The sequence below is a fragment of the Littorina saxatilis genome, linkage group LG8, assembly GCF_037325665.1.
Source record: "Littorina saxatilis isolate snail1 linkage group LG8, US_GU_Lsax_2.0, whole genome shotgun sequence".
Classification (NCBI taxonomy): domain Eukaryota; kingdom Metazoa; phylum Mollusca; class Gastropoda; order Littorinimorpha; family Littorinidae; genus Littorina; species Littorina saxatilis.
In genome coordinates, this window is record NC_090252.1 from 46,139,226 (window position 1) to 46,161,938 (window position 22,713).

The 22,713-nt window shown below is 42.9% G+C and overlaps 1 protein-coding gene and 1 long non-coding RNA gene across 3 annotated transcripts in view; both read right to left on the reverse strand.

Moving 5' to 3' along the window:
• The window catches only part of LOC138973668 (glutathione hydrolase 1 proenzyme-like), a 42,007-nt gene extending 19,331 nt beyond the window's left edge, over positions 1–22,676 (reverse strand). The window contains exons 1-6 of one of the 2 annotated variants that reach the window (XM_070346401.1): positions 22,513–22,633; positions 19,425–19,459; positions 10,725–10,892; positions 9,772–9,894; positions 8,788–8,885; positions 828–1,020 (exon numbers count right to left, since the gene is read on the reverse strand). In XM_070346401.1, coding sequence (XP_070202502.1) covers positions 828–1,020; positions 8,788–8,885; positions 9,772–9,894; positions 10,725–10,867 — 557 coding nt within the window. In that variant the 5' untranslated portion in view covers positions 10,868–10,892; positions 19,425–19,459; positions 22,513–22,633. Of the gene's footprint in view, positions 1–827; positions 1,021–8,787; positions 8,886–9,771; positions 9,895–10,724; positions 10,893–19,424; positions 19,460–22,512 lie in introns of both variants that reach the window. The other variant, XM_070346400.1, reaches the window with a different exon arrangement.
• Positions 1–22,713, reverse strand: part of LOC138973686 (uncharacterized) — a 188,836-nt gene that overhangs the window by 20,567 nt on the left and 145,556 nt on the right. The gene's annotated exons all lie outside the window — the stretch shown is intronic.

Below are 22,713 nucleotides of genomic sequence, written 5' to 3' on the forward strand. Positions count from 1 at the left end.
GTATATAGTCCTGTGAGGTTACCCTCATGGAAATTCGGGCTGCTTTCTCCCTGGGGAAAGTGAACTGCCATACAGTATACGGCGCTACCCATTTTTGTTCTCTTCCTGCATGCGTGTATTCATGTTTCCAAGCCCTGAGACTTTCGCTGTGAACTTGGGATCTTTATCGTGCGCATGCGTGCACACGGGGATGTTTGGACACCGAGGAGAGTCTGCACAAAGTTGACTGTGGAAAAAACATCCCTCGCCGAATGTGGGGATCGAACCCACGCCGATAGTGACAACTGGTTCTGAAGCCAGCGCAGCTACTGACTGAGCCATTTCCCCGCCCCTTACATTGTATATACTGAACACAAGAATATTTTTTCAGTGGTAAGAATGTGAAATATCATTCGGTTTTACTCACTATTTCAATGGTTGAAAGTGGATCATGCCAACAAAAAAGGCCTTTTTTGAGGGTAGGCGTCGTCAAGGACATGTGATGTCATTTAAATATTGCTAAAATTCAAGAAACCCATTTTTGAGCAGAACAAAGGCTGATCTTCAAATTTAAATATGTTTCTGACCAAAACACTGCTGTTTTACATCTGGGCTTTACCTCTGAAAAAATATCCATAACTTTTGTGTACTTTTAATCCCAAAGTGCAAAGGCAGTTTTTAATTGAGCCCGAAGTTGACTTCGCGAAGACTTTGCAAAATCTTTTTACCTAAAACTCAGTGCTAAAGCTCCATGAAGGGAGCTTCTTGAAGTGAGATTCGAGAAGTCGACTTTGCCCATTTACAGACAGGCTGTACCATTGCGTGGTGAGCAAACCAAGGGCAATTACCTCAGCGACGTCACATTCAGAATCGTCTCCCTGTCATCTTCCAGAGCATCCGCGAGGGACTTGGGAACTTTGAACCCAGATGACGTCATCCTGATGGCAGGGTCGAATAACTGAGACCAAGGGAGGCGACCGTACTGCTGGTGTGCCAGCCAGTACCCTCTTATCTCCCCTGGTACTGCAATACTGAGTGCGCCTGTGAACAAGAAAGGTAGGTTGTTGGAACGCACTTTGTTATTGACAAAACAATACATTCAGAGATATTTCGACCCAACGAAGTGTTTGGATTTGTGAACAGGGCAGAAAAAGAATTAAGAGTTGATACAAAAATTGTAATTGCGTAACAGACAAGTCACTGAAAAACATACAGATGGATGAATCTGCTCAGTGATCCCCCCCCTCCTCCTCGATACACAGAGCTCTCATTTAAGGTTGGGTCTCTTGGGCTGAGCGGCACGAAGCGAAAGTGGGTTATACCCGAACGGGAGAGAACAAACCGCTGGTTCTGATTGGTTGAAATCACAACGCCATCTCAGTTTCAACCAATCTTCTTCTTCTTCTTCTGCGTTCGTGGGCTGAAACTCCCACGTACACTCGTGTTTTTGCACGAGTGGAATTTTACGTGTATGACCGGTTTTACCCCGCCATTTAGGCAGCCATACGCCGCTTTCGGAGGAAGCATGCTGGGTATTTTCGTGTTTCTGTAACCCACCGAACTCTGACATGGATTACAGGATCTTTTCCGTGCGCACTTGGTCTTGTGCTTGCGTGTACACAAAAAGGGGGTTAAGTCACTAGCAGGTCTGCACATAAGTTGACCTGGGAGATCGGAAAAATCTCCACTCTTAACCCACCAGGCGGCAGCGACCGGGATTCGAACTCACGACCTCCCGATTAGGAGGCCGACGTCTTACCACCACGCCACTGCGCCCGTCTAGTTTCAACCAATCGAACACTGCGGGTGGCTCCTATTTGTGTGGTATCTATAGAACATTGATATTTTATGATGCAACGCGCCGTATTGCCGCGTTTCGGTATATAGACGCGTGAGGCAGGAATAGCCTCCCTTGAGCTATCGGCCATACTGTCTCGACCATGTAGCGGTCGCTCCGACAATATAAGCGTTAAAGAGGTAATAATACTTTATTTTGACTGCCAGAAATCTAGTTTGTTTACATTTTAAACACTTATAGTTCGTACTATTGCAATCACAACTCGATAAGTTGTTATCTAGTTTCATTTTAAAAGAGCACGTGCTTATCATGGTTTCGTTGTTTTCTTTGTTGCAGTCAGTTGTCATTCGTACGAGACTGAATAAATTCTTGAAAAACACAGAAGTGTTATTGTCATTTATGACAACTGACTCGAGCCTTTAGAGCGTTCGAGATGCCTGCTGTCGGGTGCCCTTTCCCTCAGTGCGACTACACCACTCCTGACCACGATGCGGCCGTGGTAGCAGCACTACTAAACGCTCACGCCATGACACACGCGCAACCAGCTCAACAACCACAGGCAGCGGGCACAGCTGCCAAGGTGGAGAGAGTTCGCCGGCCGTCTATATCACAAGGTGGGACTACTGAGGACTGGTCATACTTCCTTTCCAGGTGGGAGGATTATGTCAAAGCCACAAAAATCGCAGGGCCAGACAAAGTAATCCAGTTACTTGAATGTTGCGATGATCGACTCAGAAAAGACATAACACGGGCGGCAGGAGGATCCCTTACCAATAAGACAGAAGATGAAGTACTGAAGGCGATCAAACAACTTGCCGTCCGGCAGGAGAACACAATGGTGGCTCGGGTCTCACTCCATGGTATGCGCCAGGATAGAGAGGAGTCAATCCGGGCATTTTGCGCACGCGTCCGCGGCCAAGCAAACATCTGCAAGTTAACCACCACATGCCCGACATGCGCAGCCGATGTCAACTATACTGACACCATCATTCGTGACGTACTGACCAGAGGTGTCGCCGACCCAGACATCCAACTTGACCTCCTTGGAGACAAAAACCAAGACATGTCCCTTGAAGATGTCGTCACACTCATCGAAGCCAAGGAATCGGGAAAACGCTCAGCTTCTCGCCTGCTTGACTCTCACACAACTGACGTAGTTTCCACAGCAGCGTCACGCAGTCGATACAGGAGAGACCAAAGGGACAGCCGCGTTCATAAACTACAGTCAAAGCCACAAGAGGAACTCTGTTTTTATTGCGGATTAGCAGGGCACGGCACTAGAGCTCCAGCGAAAGAAAGAAGAACCACCTGCAAAGCCTACGGCCACAAATGTACCCTCTGTGATCGGGAACACCATTACGAGAGCGTTTGCAAATCAGCATCCAAGACAGAGATCAAGAGTGTATCGGCAGACACCACGAACACTACAGTTACTCTCTGCAGTACCACAGACACGCCCCACGACACCACAGCTGCAGCATTAAAGCACCACACCTTCGACAAGACTACTGGCAGATGGTCTGAAAGACGATCCCGTGCCCAACCACACGTAGATGTACAGGTGTCTGTGGCAGATTTCAGCGACTTAGGCCACGAGCACCCTGCCAACACCCGTACGGTCTCCCGCACAGCCATCGCTGACACCGGCTGCCAGAGCTGCTTAGCTGGCGTGCAGATCATCCGTCAACTGAACCTAAAGCCAGAAGACCTCCTTCAAGCTGCTACAAACATGCACGCTGCAGACAACAGGCCAATACCCATCATCGGTGCCCTTCCACTGCTGATTACTGCACCAACCACAGAAGGAAAACTCCTACAGTCAAGACAACTTACCTACGTCACGGACACCCTCCAAGACACTCTCTATCTCAGCCGGGAAGCTTGCACTGACCTTGGAATCATATCTCAGGACTTCCCCACGGTGGGCCACAATGACGTCTGCGCCGCAGCCCCCCATACAACGTGTGACTGCCCACTTCGCCAACCACCGCCACCACTCCCCACTCTCCCATTCCCAGCTACTGCCGAGAACCGGGAAAAACTCGAGAAGTTCCTCCTTGACTACTACAAGTCATCCACCTTCAACACTTGTGAGCACCAGCCACTACCGCTGATGGAAGGGCCACCCCTACACCTCATGATCAACCCCGATGCTGAACCAGTCGCCCACCACTCCCCCATCCCAGTTCCCCTTCACTGGCAAGAAGAAGTGAAGGCGGCGCTCGATCAGGACGTCAGGCTGGGAGTACTCGAGGAGGTACCTATAGGAGAACCAGTGACCTGGTGCCACCGCATGGTAGTGTGCCCTAAGAAGGATGGCAAACCTCGGCGTACAGTCGACTTTCAAGCCCTAAACGCACATGCTGTCAGAGAAACGCACCACACGCCATCCCCTTTCCTTCAGGCTCGCTCTGTCCCCCACGGAACAAAAAAGACCGTCCTAGACGCTTGGAACGGCTACCACAGCGTACCGATACGCGAGGAGGACCGCCACCTGACCACATTCATCACCCCATGGGGCCGCTACCGCTACAAAACAACACCCCAGGGGTACATTGCATCAGGTGATGGCTATACTCGCAGATACGACGCCATCGTGACTGATATCTCCAACAAAACCAAGTGCATCGACGACGCACTGCTGTGGGCAGACACTCTGGAAGAAAACTTTCACCAAGTAGCCAACTGGTTAGATGTATGCGGCCGCCATGGCATCACGCTCAATCCAAGCAAGTTCAAATTCGGAAGGGACACCATCGAATTTGCTGGTTTCGAGATTGGACCCAACAACGTCAGACCAGCCAGGCACCTCACAGAGGCTATACGGGACTTCCCTACACCCACCTCTATCACTGATGTACGTTCCTGGTTTGGTCTCCTCAACCAAGTCGCCTACACCTTCTCCATGGCGGAACTGATGCAGCCATTCAGAGATCTTCTCAAACCCAAGACACAATTTGAGTGGACTGAAGAACTGAACCAACTCTTCATCAAATCAAAGGAACACATCATCAATGAAATTGAGAGAGGCGTCCAGATATTTGACAAATCCCGCCCCACATGCATTGCGACAGACTGGTCTAAGTCAGGGATTGGGTTCTGGCTCCTCCAGAAACACTGCTCCTGCTCCAGCACTGAACCCTTCTGCTGCGCCACAGGCTGGAAGGTCTCCCTCGTAGGTAGTAGGTTCACCCACTCTGCGGAATCACGATATGCGCCGATAGAAGGTGAAGCCCTCGCTGTAGCTGAAGCACTCACAAAGGCCAGATACTTCGTCCTTGGGTGCTCCAACCTCCAGATCGCTGTCGACCACAAGCCACTGTTGAAGATCTTCGGAGACCGTCATCTTCACGAGATACAAAATCCAAGACTTCGCAACCTCAAGGAGAAAACCCTCTCATTTCGGTTCAAAATGGTTCACATACCGGGGATCAAACACAAAGCGGCAGACGCCCTCTCACGTAACCCAACCGGTAAGCCCGATCACCTCTCACTCTCTGATGATCTTGCTTCCCTCCATGACATAGACGCAGGCCACTTGTCCACTCACTCCTTATCCACACCCCACCTACAGGCCGTGACGATGGACAGGGTCAGAGTTGCCACCACAAGTGAGCTCCATGACCTCACAGAACTCATCGAAGCAGGACTCCCACCATCTCGTATGGACATGCCGGACGGCCTGAAAGAATACTTCCGTTTCAAAGATGACCTCAGCACAGATAACGGGATCATCATGTACAAGGACAGGGTGGTTGTCCCACCATCTCTTCGCAAGGAAGTCCTCTCGACACTCCATGCAGCTCATCAAGGGACCACTTCCATGACCTCCAGAGCTGAAACCTCTATCTTCTGGCCAGGCATAATCAACGACATACAGTACATGCGCTCCTCATGCTCACACTGCAACAGGAACGCCCCGTCCAACCCGAACGCACCTCCTACACCTCTCACGAACCCAGCCTACCCCTTCCAGCTATTATGCGCAGACTACTTTCACTTCAAGGGACATTACTACCTCGTTGTCGTCGACAGGTACTCTAATTGGCCTATAGTAGAGAGAGCGGAAAGTGGAAGCAAAGGCCTGATCACATGCCTCAGACAGACTTTCGTGACGTACGGGATTCCGGAGGAAATGGCATCAGACGGAGGACCCGAATTCACAGCCAATGATACTCGACAGTTTCTGAAGAACTGGGGCGTCCACCACAGGCTATCATCCGTGGCCTTCCCCCACAGCAACTGCAGGGCCGAGGTTGGCGTGAAGACCATAAAACGTCTCCTCATGGACAACTCCGATGTTGATGGATCACTCAACACAGACAGCTTCCAACAGGCGATCCTTCAATACCGTAACACACCTGACAGGGATACTCGCCTATCTCCCGCCCAAAGTGTCTTCGGTCACGCCATCCGGGACTTCATTCCCATCCACCCTGGCAAATACACACCACACCTGACTTGGCAAGACACTCTCTCTAGCCGTGAGGAAGCCTTACGTCATCGCCACATGAAATGCGCGGAACGCCTGAAGCAAAACACAAGAGCACTTCCCCCTCTGGTCGTCGGTGACAAGGTACGGGTCCAAAATCAGACTGGTCCGTACCCCCTCAAATGGGACAAAACTGGAACAGTCATCGAGGTCAAACAGTTCGATCAGTATGTTATCCGACTTGACGGATCCCGCCGAGTCACACTCCGCAACAGGAAATTCCTCCGCAAGTTCATCCCTGCTGTAACAGACACACCAACCTGGAGCCCTTCAGCACACGAGGAACAATTACCCGCAATACCTCCCAAGGACCAAGGGACACCAGACACGCCATCATCAGGGATACCGGCTCCACCCGTGCCACGGACACAGACCCCTCCTCCTCGACCTACGCATCCGGAACCTCCCCCATCTGTGCCGACAACGCCACGCCCAACTCCGCATGCAACGCCGGCCAAGTCCGCTCCACATGCCAGACGGTCCATCCACCCTTTGACCGAACATACTCCCCCTACTGAAGCACCCACAGAGTCGGTCGTTGAACCGAGACGATCAAGCCGCAAATCGATGCCACCTGCTTACCTCTCGGACTATGTTCTAGCGACCACAAACTCCCCAATCAATATGTGACGCGAACGTTGAACTTTCCCTGCCATTCCGGATCAGTGATGCTTCACTGTGGACTTTGTTTCTCGATTATATCATTATTTCAGTCTTTTATTTCATCCCGAGTCATTGATGTCCGCAACAAATCACTCGGTATTTTTATCTCGTGCCACCAAAAGACTTGGGGGGGGATATAGAACATTGATATTTTATGATGCAACGCGCCGTATTGCCGCGTTTCGGTATATAGACGCGTGAGGCAGGAATAGCCTCCCTTGAGCTATCGGCCATACTGTCTCGACCATGTAGCGGTCGCTCCGACAATATAAGCGTTAAAGAGGTAATAATACTTTATTTTGACTGCCAGAAATCTAGTTTGTTTACATTTTAAACACTTATAGTTCGTACTATTGCAATCACAACTCGATAAGTTGTTATCTAGTTTCATTTTTAAAAGAGCACGTGCTTATCATGGTTTCGTTGTTTTCTTTGTTGCAGTCAGTTGTCATTCGTACGAGACTGAATAAATTCTTGAAAAACACAGAAGTGTTATTGTCATTTAGTAACTTTCTCGTGCCCCTCAGTCCTGGGCACGAAGTGAAACTGGGCATCACTGAATTGGGTGGTTCACAACCACGGGGCCCCGGCCGGGTCATACCTAAGACTTTAAAATTGGCAATCTAGTGGCTGCTCCGCCTGGCGTCTGGCATTATGGGGTTAGTGCTAGGACTGGTTGGTCCGGTGTCAGAATAATGTGACTGGGTGAGACATGAAGCCTGTGCTGCGACTTCTGTCTTGTGTGTGGCGCACGTTATATGTCAAAGCAGCACCGCCCTGATATGGCCCTTCGTGGTCGGCTGGGCGTTAAGCAAACAAACAAACAAACAAACAACCACGGGGTTGCCGGTTGGATTGGCTGTAACTGAAATTTGTTGTACATGTAATATCAACCAATCAGATCCCCGGGGATCATTCCAACCCACTTGGTTGACACCCAGTTTCTATGTGCACCAATAATCTCTATCACTTTTCTGGACATTTTCTGTGGCAGAGTTATTCAGTTTCTTTAAAGCTAAAAAGACTCATATGAGCCTGCATGTAAACTTAGGCGTGCGCGCGCGCACACACACACACACAACCTTCTATCACGACTGCTTCAATAACTATGATAAATAACATTTACCACAAAAGCGAGATTAGCAGCAGCAATTAACATAAGCGAAAAACACCCAAAATAAAAAGGGGAAGAAAGTCGCTGGTTCATCATAATGCTTGTACTTTTCTCAGGTGCCAGCACCAGCAGATCGGTTCTGCATAACTCTCACTTAATAGTCTATTGCACGTCCAATTACTGCCCTTCTGCCCTTTGTTTCTCACACCCAAAGTACAGTTAAAAAAAAATTTTACAAATAAAAAATTAAAAAAGTCAAGTGCCCTTCTAAGACTTTCAAAAATACGAGAAAAATCGAAAAAAGGAGGGAGTCTTAATTAAAATGGGGTCAAATTGCAGAGGTTATGAACAGAAAATCTGAGAAAACAGGGCCCTAATAAGGCTGATGGGGTCTATGTCGACCAAAAGAGTAGGATTCCCTGTAGGTGGAGTTTCTCTAGGCGGATTCCCTGTATACACAGGGTGGAGTTTTTCAATAAAACTTGCAAACCATACTCGAATTTCTAAGAAATATAAAAAAAGATCGAAAAGCATCAAATTCAAAGCATCACATGAGTTTCAGCGATATCAGCGAAACGCTACAGGAACTACACCCTGTGGTATTCCCTGTATACAGGGAATCCACCTACAGGAACTCCACCTACAGGGAATCCCACTCTTTTGGTCGACATAGACCCCATCAGCCTTAATAAGGAGAGAGTCATAAATTGAGGGAGGGTTCCAGGTAGAAGAAAATTCCACCTGTGGCTGACGCGTCAGGATTGCCCTCAAACATGTCTTCACTGGCATTGGCAGGAGCTGTTTCTCTGGCATCCACTGATACTGAGGTACGAGTTGTTCTGCAAATAAATGAACAAATGAATGCAATTTGCTTATGTACGTTAGTGCGTGTGTGCGCCCATGAGTGTGTTTGCGATAATGTTTTTTTAGAGCAATGTGTTATTCATTGATATGTGTGTGACTGCACGTTAAATGATGTTTTGTTGTCGCAGGATTTTGATCGTACAGCGCTTTGAGCAGGGTTAAACCCTGGATACATGCGCTATAGAAATATTATGCATTATTATTATTATTAATAAAGGAATTGATAAATGAATCAACCAAACTGTCAAACAGTTGCCCGGTAGCTCAGTTGGTAGAGCACTGGACTTGTGATCGGAAGGTCGCAGGTTCGAATTCGGGCCGGGACGGACACGGGTCAACTTTATGTGCAGACCCAGAGACGGAAGCCATGTCCCACCCCCGTGTCATCACAATGGCACGTAAAAGACCTTGGTCATTCTGCCATAAGTGCAGGTGGCTGAATACACCTAAACACGCAGACACCTGGGTAGCGCGACTCCGTTGCTGCTAGCTTTCCACTGGGAGGAAGCGACCCGAATTTCCCAGCGATGGGACAATAAAGTAATGAAAATGAAAATGAAATGAAATGAAATGAAAAATGAGACAATACACAGGCAAGAGATCATGAAATTGTGTACACACACACACGCGCATGTACGCACATATGTACGCACACTCGCACGCATGCATGTATAACAAGGCGTCCGATTCACACGGTTCTATCGACATGAAATAAATTTGTTGAAAAATGTCTCACTCTCAACAAAAAGCAGCCAGGATGTTCCCGAGCGGTAAGCGTTCAAATGAAAGTATGTTTCCACTGTATGTAAAAGCTCGGGGAGCTCAGTGATCAGAAATACGGAGTGGGTCTTTAAGGGTTACCTGTTGTAGATGGTCATGAAGAAACCTCCTCCAATGCCCATGGACTGAGCGTCTGTAACGCCCATGCACAGCAACGTGCCGATCGCAGAGTCCACTGCATTGCCACCTGCTTGTAACAAGTCTCTGAAATATAAACATCAAATAACTGAATGGATGGATGGATGAATGAACGAACGAACCAATGAATGAATGAATGGGGCCCCGGTAGCTCAGTTGGAAGAGCACTGGACTTGTGATCCTAGGGTCACGGGTTCGAATCCAGGCCGGGCCGGACACGGGTCAACTTTATGTGCAGACTCAGAGACAGTATCCATGTTCCACCCCCGTGTCACCACTGTGGCAAGTAAAAGGCCTTGGTACTGCCATAAGTACAGGTGGCTGATTACACCTGAACACGAAAACACACCTGGGTAGCACGACTCTGTTGCTGCTAGCTTTCCACTGGGAGGAAGCGACCCGAATTTCCCAGTGACGGGACGATAAAGATATGAGAAATGAAACGAAAGAAATGAATGAGAAAATCAAAGAAATATATGAAAAGATAATTAGATAGAAAAAATTAAGTGTTTAATGTATTTGAGAACATACACACAACACATACACACACACACGTGTGTGCACACAGACAGTCAGATAGGAACACATGCATGCTTCCAAACAAATGCATGTTTGCTCGCACACACACACACACAGACACATGCACACACACAAACACACACACACAGACACACGCACACACACAAACACGCACCCACACATCATCCATCATTCTTGCAACACACAGATATTGGTTCCAAACAAATGCATGTATGCTCGCACACACACACACACACACACACACACACACAAACACGCACCCACACATCATCCATATCCATCATTCTGGCAACACACAGATATTCAGTATCCGGCCATAAGTACCCTTCATATCCAACTAAACATACACCACTTACTTTCCAATGGTGGAACATTCTGAAACGTCCGAAGCAACAGCAGCATGTTTGTACCGGTGTGACGGCGGCCCATCGGCAGAATTTGCCGCCCGACCCACAAAGTACGCAGTCAAGATCACGGCAACAAACACCACCGACAACATCACCAGAACACCGATGAGTCGGACCCTAAAGGACAACATAAAATTTCAGATGTCAACACCACTAGAACATTGATGAGTCTGACCCTACAGGACAACATAAAATTTCAGATGTCAACACCACTAGAACATTGATGAGTCTGACCCTAAAAGACAACATAAAATTTCAGATGTCAACACTACTGGAACATTGATGAGTCTGACCCTAAAAGACAACATAAAATTTCAGATGTCAACACCACTAGAACATTGATGAGTCTGACCCTAAAAGACAACATAAAATTTCAGATGTCAACACCACTAGAACATTGATGAGTCTGACCCAAAAAGACAACATAACATTTCAGATGTCAACACCACTAGAAAATTGATGAGTCTGACCCAAAAAGACAACATAACATTTCAGATGTCAACACCACTAGAAAATTGATGAGTCTGACCCAAAAAGACAACATAAAATGTCAGATGTCAACACCACTAGAACATTGATGAGTCTGACCCCAAAAGACAACATAAAATGTCAGATGTCAACACCACTAGAACATTGATGAGTCTGACTCTAAAGGACAACATAAAATGTCAGTTGTCAACATCCGGACTAGACTACCTGAGTGAGTTGAATATGTATATGTGACACTCCAACACGAAATGAGTCGCATGTCACCTTTGCATGATTTTCATATTTTTACATTTTCCTAAAGAGTTTTTCATGCTCTATCCAGTGGTGAAACCCGTTTTAGAAAAGCGCAAGAACTGTTTGAGTTATAAGCCTGTGACTAAGGTGACCCTCACACTGTTACCAGACACTCCCCGGACTTATATTTAAGCCTAGCGCAGAATCGCGCGAGGTGACATGCGACTCATTTCGTGGTGGAGGGTCACATATATATATATATATTTTATAATTGTTGACAGGTAGGTTAGACATGTTGAAAACAATTTTACATTGTAATGCCATAGCTGCCAACCTTCTGAAGTCAAAATCCAGGAGCCAGGGGGGCCAGGGGGACCGTTTAGTCTTGAATATGAGCAGGGAGAAGTTGTAAAATTAAGGAGATTCCCGGAAAATCCGAGAGGATTGGCAGCTATGTAATGTATTCCTTTTAATGGACAATAAAGTGTTGTTATTGTTACTGTTATTGTGAGTCAGATCCTAAAAGACAACATAACATTCCAGATGTCAACGCCATTAAAATACCGGTGGTCAGTCGGATCGTATTAAAGGACAACATAAAATTTCAGATGTCAACGCCACTAGACTACCAGTGAGTCGGTTCCTTAAACATAATACTGTACACTGAAACATGTGCAGTACCCCCCCACCCCCTCCCCTATCTAAGACCTTAAAAAAAAAAGTTAAAAAAAAGGAGAATCAGGTCTAAAAAGGGAGGTAAGCCTTAAAATGGAGGCCAATTTTCACACATGAACAAAAGGTCTGAAAAAATAAGGGTCTTAACACTTTCTACCCCACCTATGTTGACCAAGTTTTTTATTACTCGAGACCAACTGTGCTGCAGCAGGTCACTCAGAACTGTAGTAACTGTATCAACACGCTGGAATGCAGGTGTTAGATGGACGTTACAGGAAGCGACTGAAGCTAACAGTCTGAACGGATATCAGTACCTGGTCAGATATAGCCATATGAGTGGGTACGGATATATCCGTACCTGGGAGACAATGAGTTAAACGGGGGAAGGTCCAGAAATGGGGACCGCCTTAAAAGGGGGAGTTCCACTGTATACGACTTCAGATGCCGACACCACCAGCACACCAGTGATGAGTAAAGCAGATCCTCAAAGACAAGTCACAGAAACATGTGAACAGAAGATCTATGTCAGGTGCCAACACTCAACACACACATGCATATATACCTAGGGAGACAGACTTCACCCTCTGCCCTTGTTAAATCATTCAGTAAAGTATTGACTGAGTGTTAAAAAATAAAACAAAATAAAAGCCAAGTCGCGTGAAGCGAAATTAATACATTTAGTCAATCTGTCAAACTCACAGAATCAGTGATACTAAACGCACTGCATTTCAGAAAGACAATGTTTTGCAGATACCCTGCGACCGAGACTGAAAGCGCAGACACACACGATTCACGTGAAAAACGTCGCTGATCAATTGAAGTGGAAATTAAGCCAGTATAGTGCAGTAGCCTAAAACGCGCTTCCATGGCAAAGCGCACTTTTCCTAATTCTTTTTAACTTTCTGAGCTTGTTTTTAATCCAAACATAACGTATCTATATATTTTTGGGAATCAAGAAATGATAAAGAATAAGAATAAATTATTTTCAGATCCATTACTTCAATCCGAATTTTCAGATATTTAATGACCAAACTCATTAAATTGATTTTTAAGCTTCCAAGCTGAAATGCAATCCCATAGTCCGGGCTTGGTGGAAGATTGCTTGACCAAAATTTCAATCAATTTGATTAAAAAATGAGGGTGTACGTGACACTGTGGGGCCTCAACTTTCACAAAAAGCCGGATATGACGTCATCAAAGATATTTATCGAAAAAAAAGTCTGTGGATATGATTTGCAGGAAGTGATCGACAAGAAGAATCAGAAGAAAATTTGCAGGAACTCTCATGTAAAGTTTCATGAAGATCCAGCAGTTTTCTCTGAATCACTCTACACACATACACACACACACACACACATACACACAAACTCTCATGTAAAGATTCATGAAGATTGGTCCAGCAGTTTTCTCTGAATTGCTCTATACATACACACACACACCACAACCCTTGTCTCGATTCCCCCTCTATGTTAAAACATTTAGTCAAAAGAAGAAGAAGAAAAGTCAAAACGTGACTAAATGTAAAAAGAAAAACAAAAAACATGCAAGCAGGAACAGAAACCAACAGTACTCAAAGAAAAAGAATCCAAACCTTTCTGTTGCTACCACAGCCATATTTTATGACAGTTATTTGCAAAATTACACTTCACACTCAAGCTCATGTTCATGCATTAATCAAAATAACAAAATAAAAAGAAAGGTATGTTATTGGAATGTTTAATTAATGACAAAACAAAACATTATGTAATATAACGCACAATGCTCAAAAGATAATTGCCTATGTCATTATTTTGACAAACAAGAAGAGCAAACGCTCGATCGAGTCACTTTCGCAGTTCTGAATATTATATGAGGCATCAGATGGACAGGAAGAAATTGCTATTCACAACACAATACAGATGTAAATAATTTGATGAAAAGAATAATCCTATAAAGTTTGAATCAAATCCGATGAATAGTTTCAGAGATATGATATTTCAATTTTTTTCCTTCAAGACATACCTGTGACCTTGAAAAAGGTCAAAGGTCACCAAAGCAGACGTCAAAGTGTAGAGGTCACTGGGAGTCACGTTCACATAAAATTTGAGCCCGGTCACTTTTATAGTTTCCGAGAAAAGCCCAACGTTAAGTTGTGTGTTGCCGAACAGAAAAGGCTAGTTATCTCCCTTGTTTTTCTGATAACGTTCGTAAAAGGCTACAGATGTAAATACTTTGATGTAAAGAATAATCCTACAAAGTTTCAATCACATCCGATGAACTTTGTCAAAGATATAAAATGTCTAATTTTTCCTTTGACGCTGACCTTGAAAAAGGTCAAAGGTCAACGAAACCATCGTTAAAGTGTAGAGGTCATTGGAGGTCACGACTAAACAAAATATGAGCCGGATCGCTTTGATAGTTTCCGAGAAAAGTCCAACGTTAAGGTGGTGTCTACGGACGGCCAGCCGGCCGTCCGACTAACACTGACCGATTACATAGAGTCACTTTTTCTCAAGTGACTCAACAAAATAAACGTTTTTGGTTTCTGTAACAATCGATCTGCCTATCTCATTTTAGATATATAAGTTGCAAAATGCCTATCTCGAGCGGTTGACAGCGGAATAAGCAAGAGTTAAAGAGCTAAGCAGCAACGTTTCCGATCAGCACAACTGCATGCATATCAACCAAAAAAAGCTTTTGCAAACCTTCACAATCTCCAAACAAGTTTTCCTGTGTGAAAGCGGTGGCCTCTGCTAAAAAGTGCCTAACTCAGAAACGAGAACAGCAGTTTTGCTTTCACAACCGTGACTTCCGATGGTCTGAGAGGCATGTATACTTTCTAACACATCACAGGTACCCTAGCTTCTCACTGCAGAAACGCTTAACAGTGAGTTAGGTATTTTTCTTACGAGAATGACGATAAGTGAATGTAACGTTTTTGTTTTTTCATAAATCAAACGTTCCAATAAGACCTTTCTTGTTTCTTTCTCCTGAATTATGAAACGTTGGCAGTCTTATCTGTTTTAGCGAACGACAAGAAGATCCGTTTTAGGATTCATGTACTACTAAGTCAGCAGTGACTCGATCTCACATCCACTGTGATCCACTTCAATTTTAGAACCTGAGTGTTCTGTATCAAATTAAAATGAATTAGAGATACAATGTGTACTATTTCTGGGTTTGAAAACAAGGTTACCTGTGATGAAAATTCCGGCACAATTGGGACCCACCGAAAGTGTACCAACATTACAGGTGCCAGGGTGGCCCTAAATCATAACAGGCACATGGACAATATTTTGGTCAAGACATTGATTACAGGTGTTCTATATATTAGAAGGTGTAACTGTACATTCCCATTACACCGTAGAGGTGTACAGGTATAACTGTACATTCCCTTTACACCGTAGAGGTGTACAGGTATAACTGTACATTCCCTTTACACCGTATAGGTGTACATTCATCATGACACAAAATAGTAACAGCTGTTAATTGTTCTTTCTGCTTAATGATTTACGTTTCATTCAATACCAATTTATGAATGTGTATCACTTTTAGTCTAGTATGCCGGTGCCCATGACATCATCCAACCACTTCTCTCCCCTTTCATTCATTTCCGTTCCTAGAGTTCCTTCCCTTTTTTGCGTGTTTCCCCTCCATTTTCTTTCAAACCTTGTTCGTTCCGTGTTGCGTCTGCTTTTTGTTGTCTTTTGTGTTCTTGTTTTTCCTGATGAAGCTTCCATAAGCGAAAATTCGTACCGTCTTGTCTCGTTTTTGTATTGGTGAGTACAGTATTCCTTTGTTTTTTAACTTTGTTCATCTTACCACAGTCACTTCGTTGTTTAGATTTTTAATTTATATACAAAGAAAGCCCCCCTTTAAGACCCCCTTGATTCTTGACAAGTTGTCTCCTTTTTAAGACCGAGACCTTTGTCAAATGTTCTGATAATAGCCTCTGTAAATTTACCTCCAGTGTAAGGTCTCATTTTCTTTGATTTTGATGGTCTTCAAAGGCGGGTTCCACTATGCAAGATGTGACCAGCACTGCAGAAACCATTAGATCTCTTTCACGTATGTAGGATAAATATTCTAATCAATATTTCATTGAAGGGTGTCACTCATATCAAACAATACTTAAATACATGTATTCATATGCACAATGTTGCTAATCATGGGTTTGCTACTGGTTGTTCAGAACAAAGCAAATATAGCTGTTTTGTCTGCATTTGATGTAAAAAAACCAAAAAACACAACAACAAAAACAAAAAGCAAAGGTACTGCACCAAAGTCAGGATGAGAAATTATTAAACAAGTCGCGTAAGGCAAAATTACTACATTTAGTCAAGCTGTGGAACTCACAGAATGAAACTGAACGCACTGCATTTTTTCACAATGACCGTAGTCCGCCGCTTGTGCATAACGGAGTGAAACTGACGAGCCTGTTCAGCGCGGTAGTGGTTTCGCTGTGCTGCACAGCACGCTTTTCTGTACCTCTCTTCGTTTTAACTTTCTGAGCGTGTTTTTAATCCAAACATATCATATCTATATGTTTTTGGAATCAGGAACCGACAAGGAATAAGATGAAATTGTTTTTAAATCGATTTCGGAAATTTAATTTTGATCATAATTTCAGAGCTTGTTTTTAATCCAAATATAACATATTTATATGTTTTTTGAATCAGGAAATGATGTAGAATAAGATGAACGTAAATTTGGATGGTTTTATAGAAAAAAAATTTATTACAATTTTCAGATTTTTAATGACCAAAGTCATTAATTAATTTTTAAGCCACCAAGCTGAAATGCAATACAGAAGTCCGGCCTTCGTCGAAGATTGCTTTACAAAAATTTCAATCAATTTGATTGAAAAATGAGGGTGTGACAGTACCGCCTCAACTTTTACAAAAAGCCGGATATGACGTCATCAAAAGTATTTATTGAAAAAAAGAAAAAAACGTCCGGGGATATCATTCCCAGGAACTCTCATGTCAAATTTCATAAAGATCGGTCCAGTAGTTTGGTCTGAATCGCTCTACACACACACACGCACAGACAGACAGACAAACACACACACACACACATACACCACGACCCTTGTCTCGATTCCACCTCTATGTTAAAACATTTAGTCAAAACTTGACTTAAAGTAAAAACATCTGGTGTATCTGTGTGCATGAAGTTTGCATGTGGGGGCCTGTTCATGTGTGTGTGTGTGCATGTGTGTATATATATTACCCAATATTGCTATTTCATATGTTACGTGGATTTCCATTGGTCAATTGGGCAAAACTGAGCTCATTGTAAAAGTGATATCGACGACATTTCCGTCGATATCAGTTTTGATATCGACGACCTCTTTATTGCTTCCCCACTTCAAAAACAAAAACACCTGAATTTAAAAACAAACAAATATATATGAAAATGTAATGATCCCAGAATTTAGTTGAGCAAGTGACTAAAGACTTTTTGAAAGAAAAGACATTTCTAAATACTGAAAAGTACAAGAAAAGAGTGAACAAAAAGAAATAATAATCAGGGGGAGGGATATGGAACAGCCAAAACTGAGACAAATACTTTTGTAATTTCTTTTCAGTAAATACAAAATGTCCAGAGAATTAGCAATATATCTAACATTGACTGACTGTGTGATGATATCTTCTGCTATTGGTCTGTTTCGACAGTGATATCAAAATCTCGACCTCCGGTCTCGATTTTGATATCACTGTCTCAACAGACCATAGCAGAAGATATCATCACACAGTCCGTCAATATTGGGTAATATTGACGGACTGTGTGATGATATCTTCTGCTATGGTCTGTTGAGACAGTGATATCAAAATCGAGACCGGAGGTCGAGATTTTGATATCACTGTCGAAACAGACCAATAGCAGAAGATATCATCACACAGTCAGTCAATGTTAGATATATTGCTAATTCTCTGGACATTTTGTATTTACTGTAAAGAAATTACAAAAGTATTTGTCTCAGTTTTGGCTGTTCCATATCCCTCCCTCTGATTATTATTTCTTTTTGTTCACTCTTTTCTTGTACTTTTCAGTATTTTAAAATGTCTTTCCTTTCAAAAAGTCTTTAGTCACTTGCTCAACTAAATTCTGGGATAATTACATTTTCATATATATTTGTTTGTTTTTAAATTTAGGTGTTTTTGTTTTTGAAGTGGGGAAGCAATAAAGAGGTCGTCGATATCAAAACTGATATGTCGTCGATATCACTTTTGCACTGAGCTCAGTTTTGCCCAATTGACCAATGGAAATCCACGTAACATATGAAATAGCAATATATATATGTGTGTGTGTGTGTGTGTGTGTGTGTTTTCTTAGGTTCCACTGTTGTACCATCTGCACATCAGACTCAACAAATATGTTTTGCCAGTTCATGAAGTTGCAAAGGAACGCTCGCTTTGAGACAGAGGTTCTAGACTGAAGACTTTTGCTTCTTTGTTTGAATGATATCACAGAACGGTGATCAAACCTCTTCATCCCCGAATGATTATCATAAAATCCCACGCCTGCGAAAAAAAAGAAACATCTTCAACATTGTGACCTAAGTGGCAAAGAGATTGTCAAAATAAAACATACACAAACAAGGCCAAGAAAATAAAAATCAATGTTTGCAATTCCACAAGCCAAAATGTTTTTCCTCTCAACCCTGGAACTTTTTGTTTTATTTTTTTGCAGCTACAAAATAAAGAAAGAAAGAAAAAAAAGAAAAATAAATAAAAGAACAAAACTAATACTTTGCAGACTATACAAAGAAAGTTACTCTTTCCGACATCTAGAGGACACAGCTTGCATGATTTCAGGCCAATAAAATCCCCATGTGCTTGTCTAAATGAAAAGCAAACTTCAATAAAAAAATTTTTTAAAAATTATCGAAGTATATGTACCTAATTTTGTTGTTCTTGTCATCGGAAACAAACATTTATTTTCTTGGCCTAAATAAGCCATTACAAAAACAAAAGAAAAAAAGAAATCAGATAATGGAAAGGACAAGCATGCATTGAAATCAAACAGAAGGTAATAACTCACACTTCTAACATAACAATTCATTGATTCAAACAATCACATTTAAAGAAAGAAAAAAAGTTTACAAATATTCCCATGCAAAAATCAACACAAAGATGCAGTAACAAAAAACAAAATAAATAAAAAACCATAACCTTAATTCGGTGTCCACATGCACTCCACAGCAAAACAAAACATGTATACAACTGCCAGAGAGAAAAAAATCAAATACAAATTCAGTGTTGTTACCTGACTAAGATGACAATAGGTCAGTTGGACTTGGACTGAAAATATGTACAGCAGCCATGAAAGTGACGAGTATTTTACTCAGAAACATGTAACTGGTGAGTACAATAAATGTTTATCTACATGAACTCGCTAACTGCGAGTAAAGTTGCTGAAACAAATTGTTGGTTGAATTCAAATTTGAATTCAAATTGTTGAAACAAATAGTAAAGTTTGCTCTCTGGATAGTACATTTTCAGAATCACTTGCCAAAGGCTAGTGCACAATTTGTTGGACTAATAGGGCTCTTTAGGTCTACATGCCTACGAAAAATGGATTTGTGTAGGTCTACGGAAATAGAAAATATGTCTAAAGGTCTACAGGGATGGCCAAATCGTCCGCCCGGTCGCCAGGGGCGAGTAAAAAATCCGCCGGGCTAGTAAAAACCGCCTGGCAACTCGCCCGGCTGGCCAATGAAAATTCTGGTCAAATGCGACCCTTTTGGTTGTAATATCGAGTTTTCAAGCCAAATAAACACGGCTGATCAACTGTAGTATGTACCAGGCCAGCGAAATTTCTGCCGGGCTAGTGACTTTCTTGAAGTTACTCGCCTGGCTGGTGCAATTTAAATCTTCTCATGAAAAAAGAAGTTCTAACCTTATCGAACACACTTGCAATAGCATTTAAATGACACCCCAGTTCGTTTGAATTACTATTTAGCTCGCTTAAACCACACACCTGTTTTTGTGGTTTATCTAACCCCTGAGCCACCGTGAGATCCACTTTCCTTTTTTTCACAATTTAGTAGTCAGTTTGTGATTTCAATGCGACTCGCTGTATATCTGCAATAGCACGTTATTGTGTACCTCTGAATCTAAAACGCAACAAACGGCTGCGAGTCACACGAACTGAGCGGTGGCGGTTAACCGTTCAAAGAAACTGGCGACATGCAGAACATTCATCTGCTACGAGAACCACGTTTTGCGGGACACGTACACTTCCGGGCTATTTTTTTGTAAACTTTCAAAACTTCGAGTTGTACTGATCTTGTCTTGATGAAAAAAGAATTCTTTTATGATTTAAGTATGTTTGTGTATCAACCTGTCAATTTACTATCTAGATTTTAAAAGTTATAGGTCTAGCACCAAAATGCGCCGTCCGATTGTCTGATCGGGCAATCCGGCTGGCGCCATGCAAAAATAAATTCTTTGAAAACTGCTCGCTCTTTATGTAGGGCACCTGGGATGTTCTCAAGCGGTGAGTGTTTAAACGAAAGGGTGTTTGTACTATGTGTAAAAGCCTGGCAGTGCCTGTAATGGTTTACTGGAGGCTGACTCAGTGACTGTAATGGTTTACTGGAAGCTGACTCAGTGACTGTGCCTTTAAACAAAACTTTCTCAATATTAATCAATTTATAATAATCAAGCTACTCTAGTCTGCGCACGCGGTGGAATATATCAATTTACCAGTCACTCGATCAGCACAAATGATATGATGATATGTTGACAGACTGGTACTTAGGCTGATGGGGTCTATGTCGACCAAAAGAGTGGGATTCCCTGTAGGTGGAGTTCCTGGAGGGGGATTCCCTGTATACAGGGAATACCACAGGGTGGAGTTTTTCAATAAAACTTGCAAACCATACTCGAATTTCTAAGAAATATCAAACAAGTCGCGTAAGGCGAAAATACAACATTTAGTCAAGTAGCTGTCGAACTCACAGAATGAAACTGAACACAATGCCATTTTTCAGCAAGACCGTATACTTGTAGCATCGTCAGTCCACCACTCATGGCAAAGGCAGTGAAATTGACAAGAAGAGCGGGGTAGTAGTTGCGCTAAGAAGGATAGCACGCTTTTCTGTACCTCTCTTTGTTTTAACTTTCTGAGCGTGTTTTTAATCCAAACATATCATATCTATATGTTTTTGGAATCAGGAACCGACAAGGAATAAGATGAAAGGTTTTTAAATTGATTTGGACAATTTAATTTTGATAATAATTTTTATATATTTAATTTTCAGAGCTTGTTTTTAATCCAAATATAACATATTTATATGTTTTTGGAATCAGAAAATGATGTAGAATAAGATGAACGTAAATTTGGATCGTTTTATAAATTTTTATTTTTTTTTTACAATTTTCAGATTTTTAATGACCAAAGTCCAAAGTCATTAATTAATTTTTAAGCCACCAAGCTGAAATGCAATACCGAAGTCCGGACTTCGTCGAAGATTACTTGACCAAAATTTCAACCAATTTGGTTGAAAAATGAGGGCGTGACAGTGCCGCCTCAACTTTCACGAAAAGCCGGATATGACGTCATCAAAGACATTTATCAAAAAAATGAAAAAAATGTTCGGGGATTTCATACCCAGGAACTCTCATGTCAAATTTCATAAAGATCGGTCCAGTAGTTTAGTCTGAATCGCTCTACACACACACACACACACACACAGACACACGCACATACACCACGACCCTCGTCTCGATTCCCCCCTCTACGTTAAAACATTTAGTCAAAACTTGACTAAATGTAAAAAGATTGAAAAACATCAAATTCTACCGATGTCGCCAAGCATCACGTGACTTTCAGCGATATCAGCGACACGCTACAGGAACTAAATCCTGTGGTATTCCCTGTATACAGGGAATCCCCCTCCAGGAACTCCACCAACAGGGAATCCCACTCTTTTGGTCGACATAGACCCCATCAGCGGTACTTAGGCTGTTAATTGAGCCTTTGTCTGATCTTTTGACAAATGCATTAATAGACTACGGGACGCCGTTGCATTGCTTGAGCACACAGTAAAAAAAAGTTCTGGGAAGGTCTAGATCATGACAAAGCATAAATTATTTGAATCTTGTGATATGAAGTAGCCTAAGTATACTCTTTCAAATCCTACACAACGATCACCCCAATGTTATTTCTATGTCGGACTAACAAACCGTCTTTATTAGGAAAATGTTTTCATACGCTCCAAATACGAAAACTGAATACTTGGATACATTAGGACTATCGACACAACACTCACAATGATTGAATGAACAATCTCTGAAAGTACACGCAACTTTTGTTGTGACTGAACAACTATTCAAAGGGAAAAACTTACCGTTTCTTGCGCTGTCCCCTAACAAAACCCGCCTCCTCCGATTGGAGAAGAGGCTCATATTCACTTCCATTAGATCTTCTAGCCATGACAGGATGCTGCTGTTGCTTCGAAACTATTCACGAACGTGAGATGCACAAGGAGTTTCGACTCCTTACCAAGCTCAGGTCGTCTGCAACATTGTTAGAGTTATCTGTCCCTACC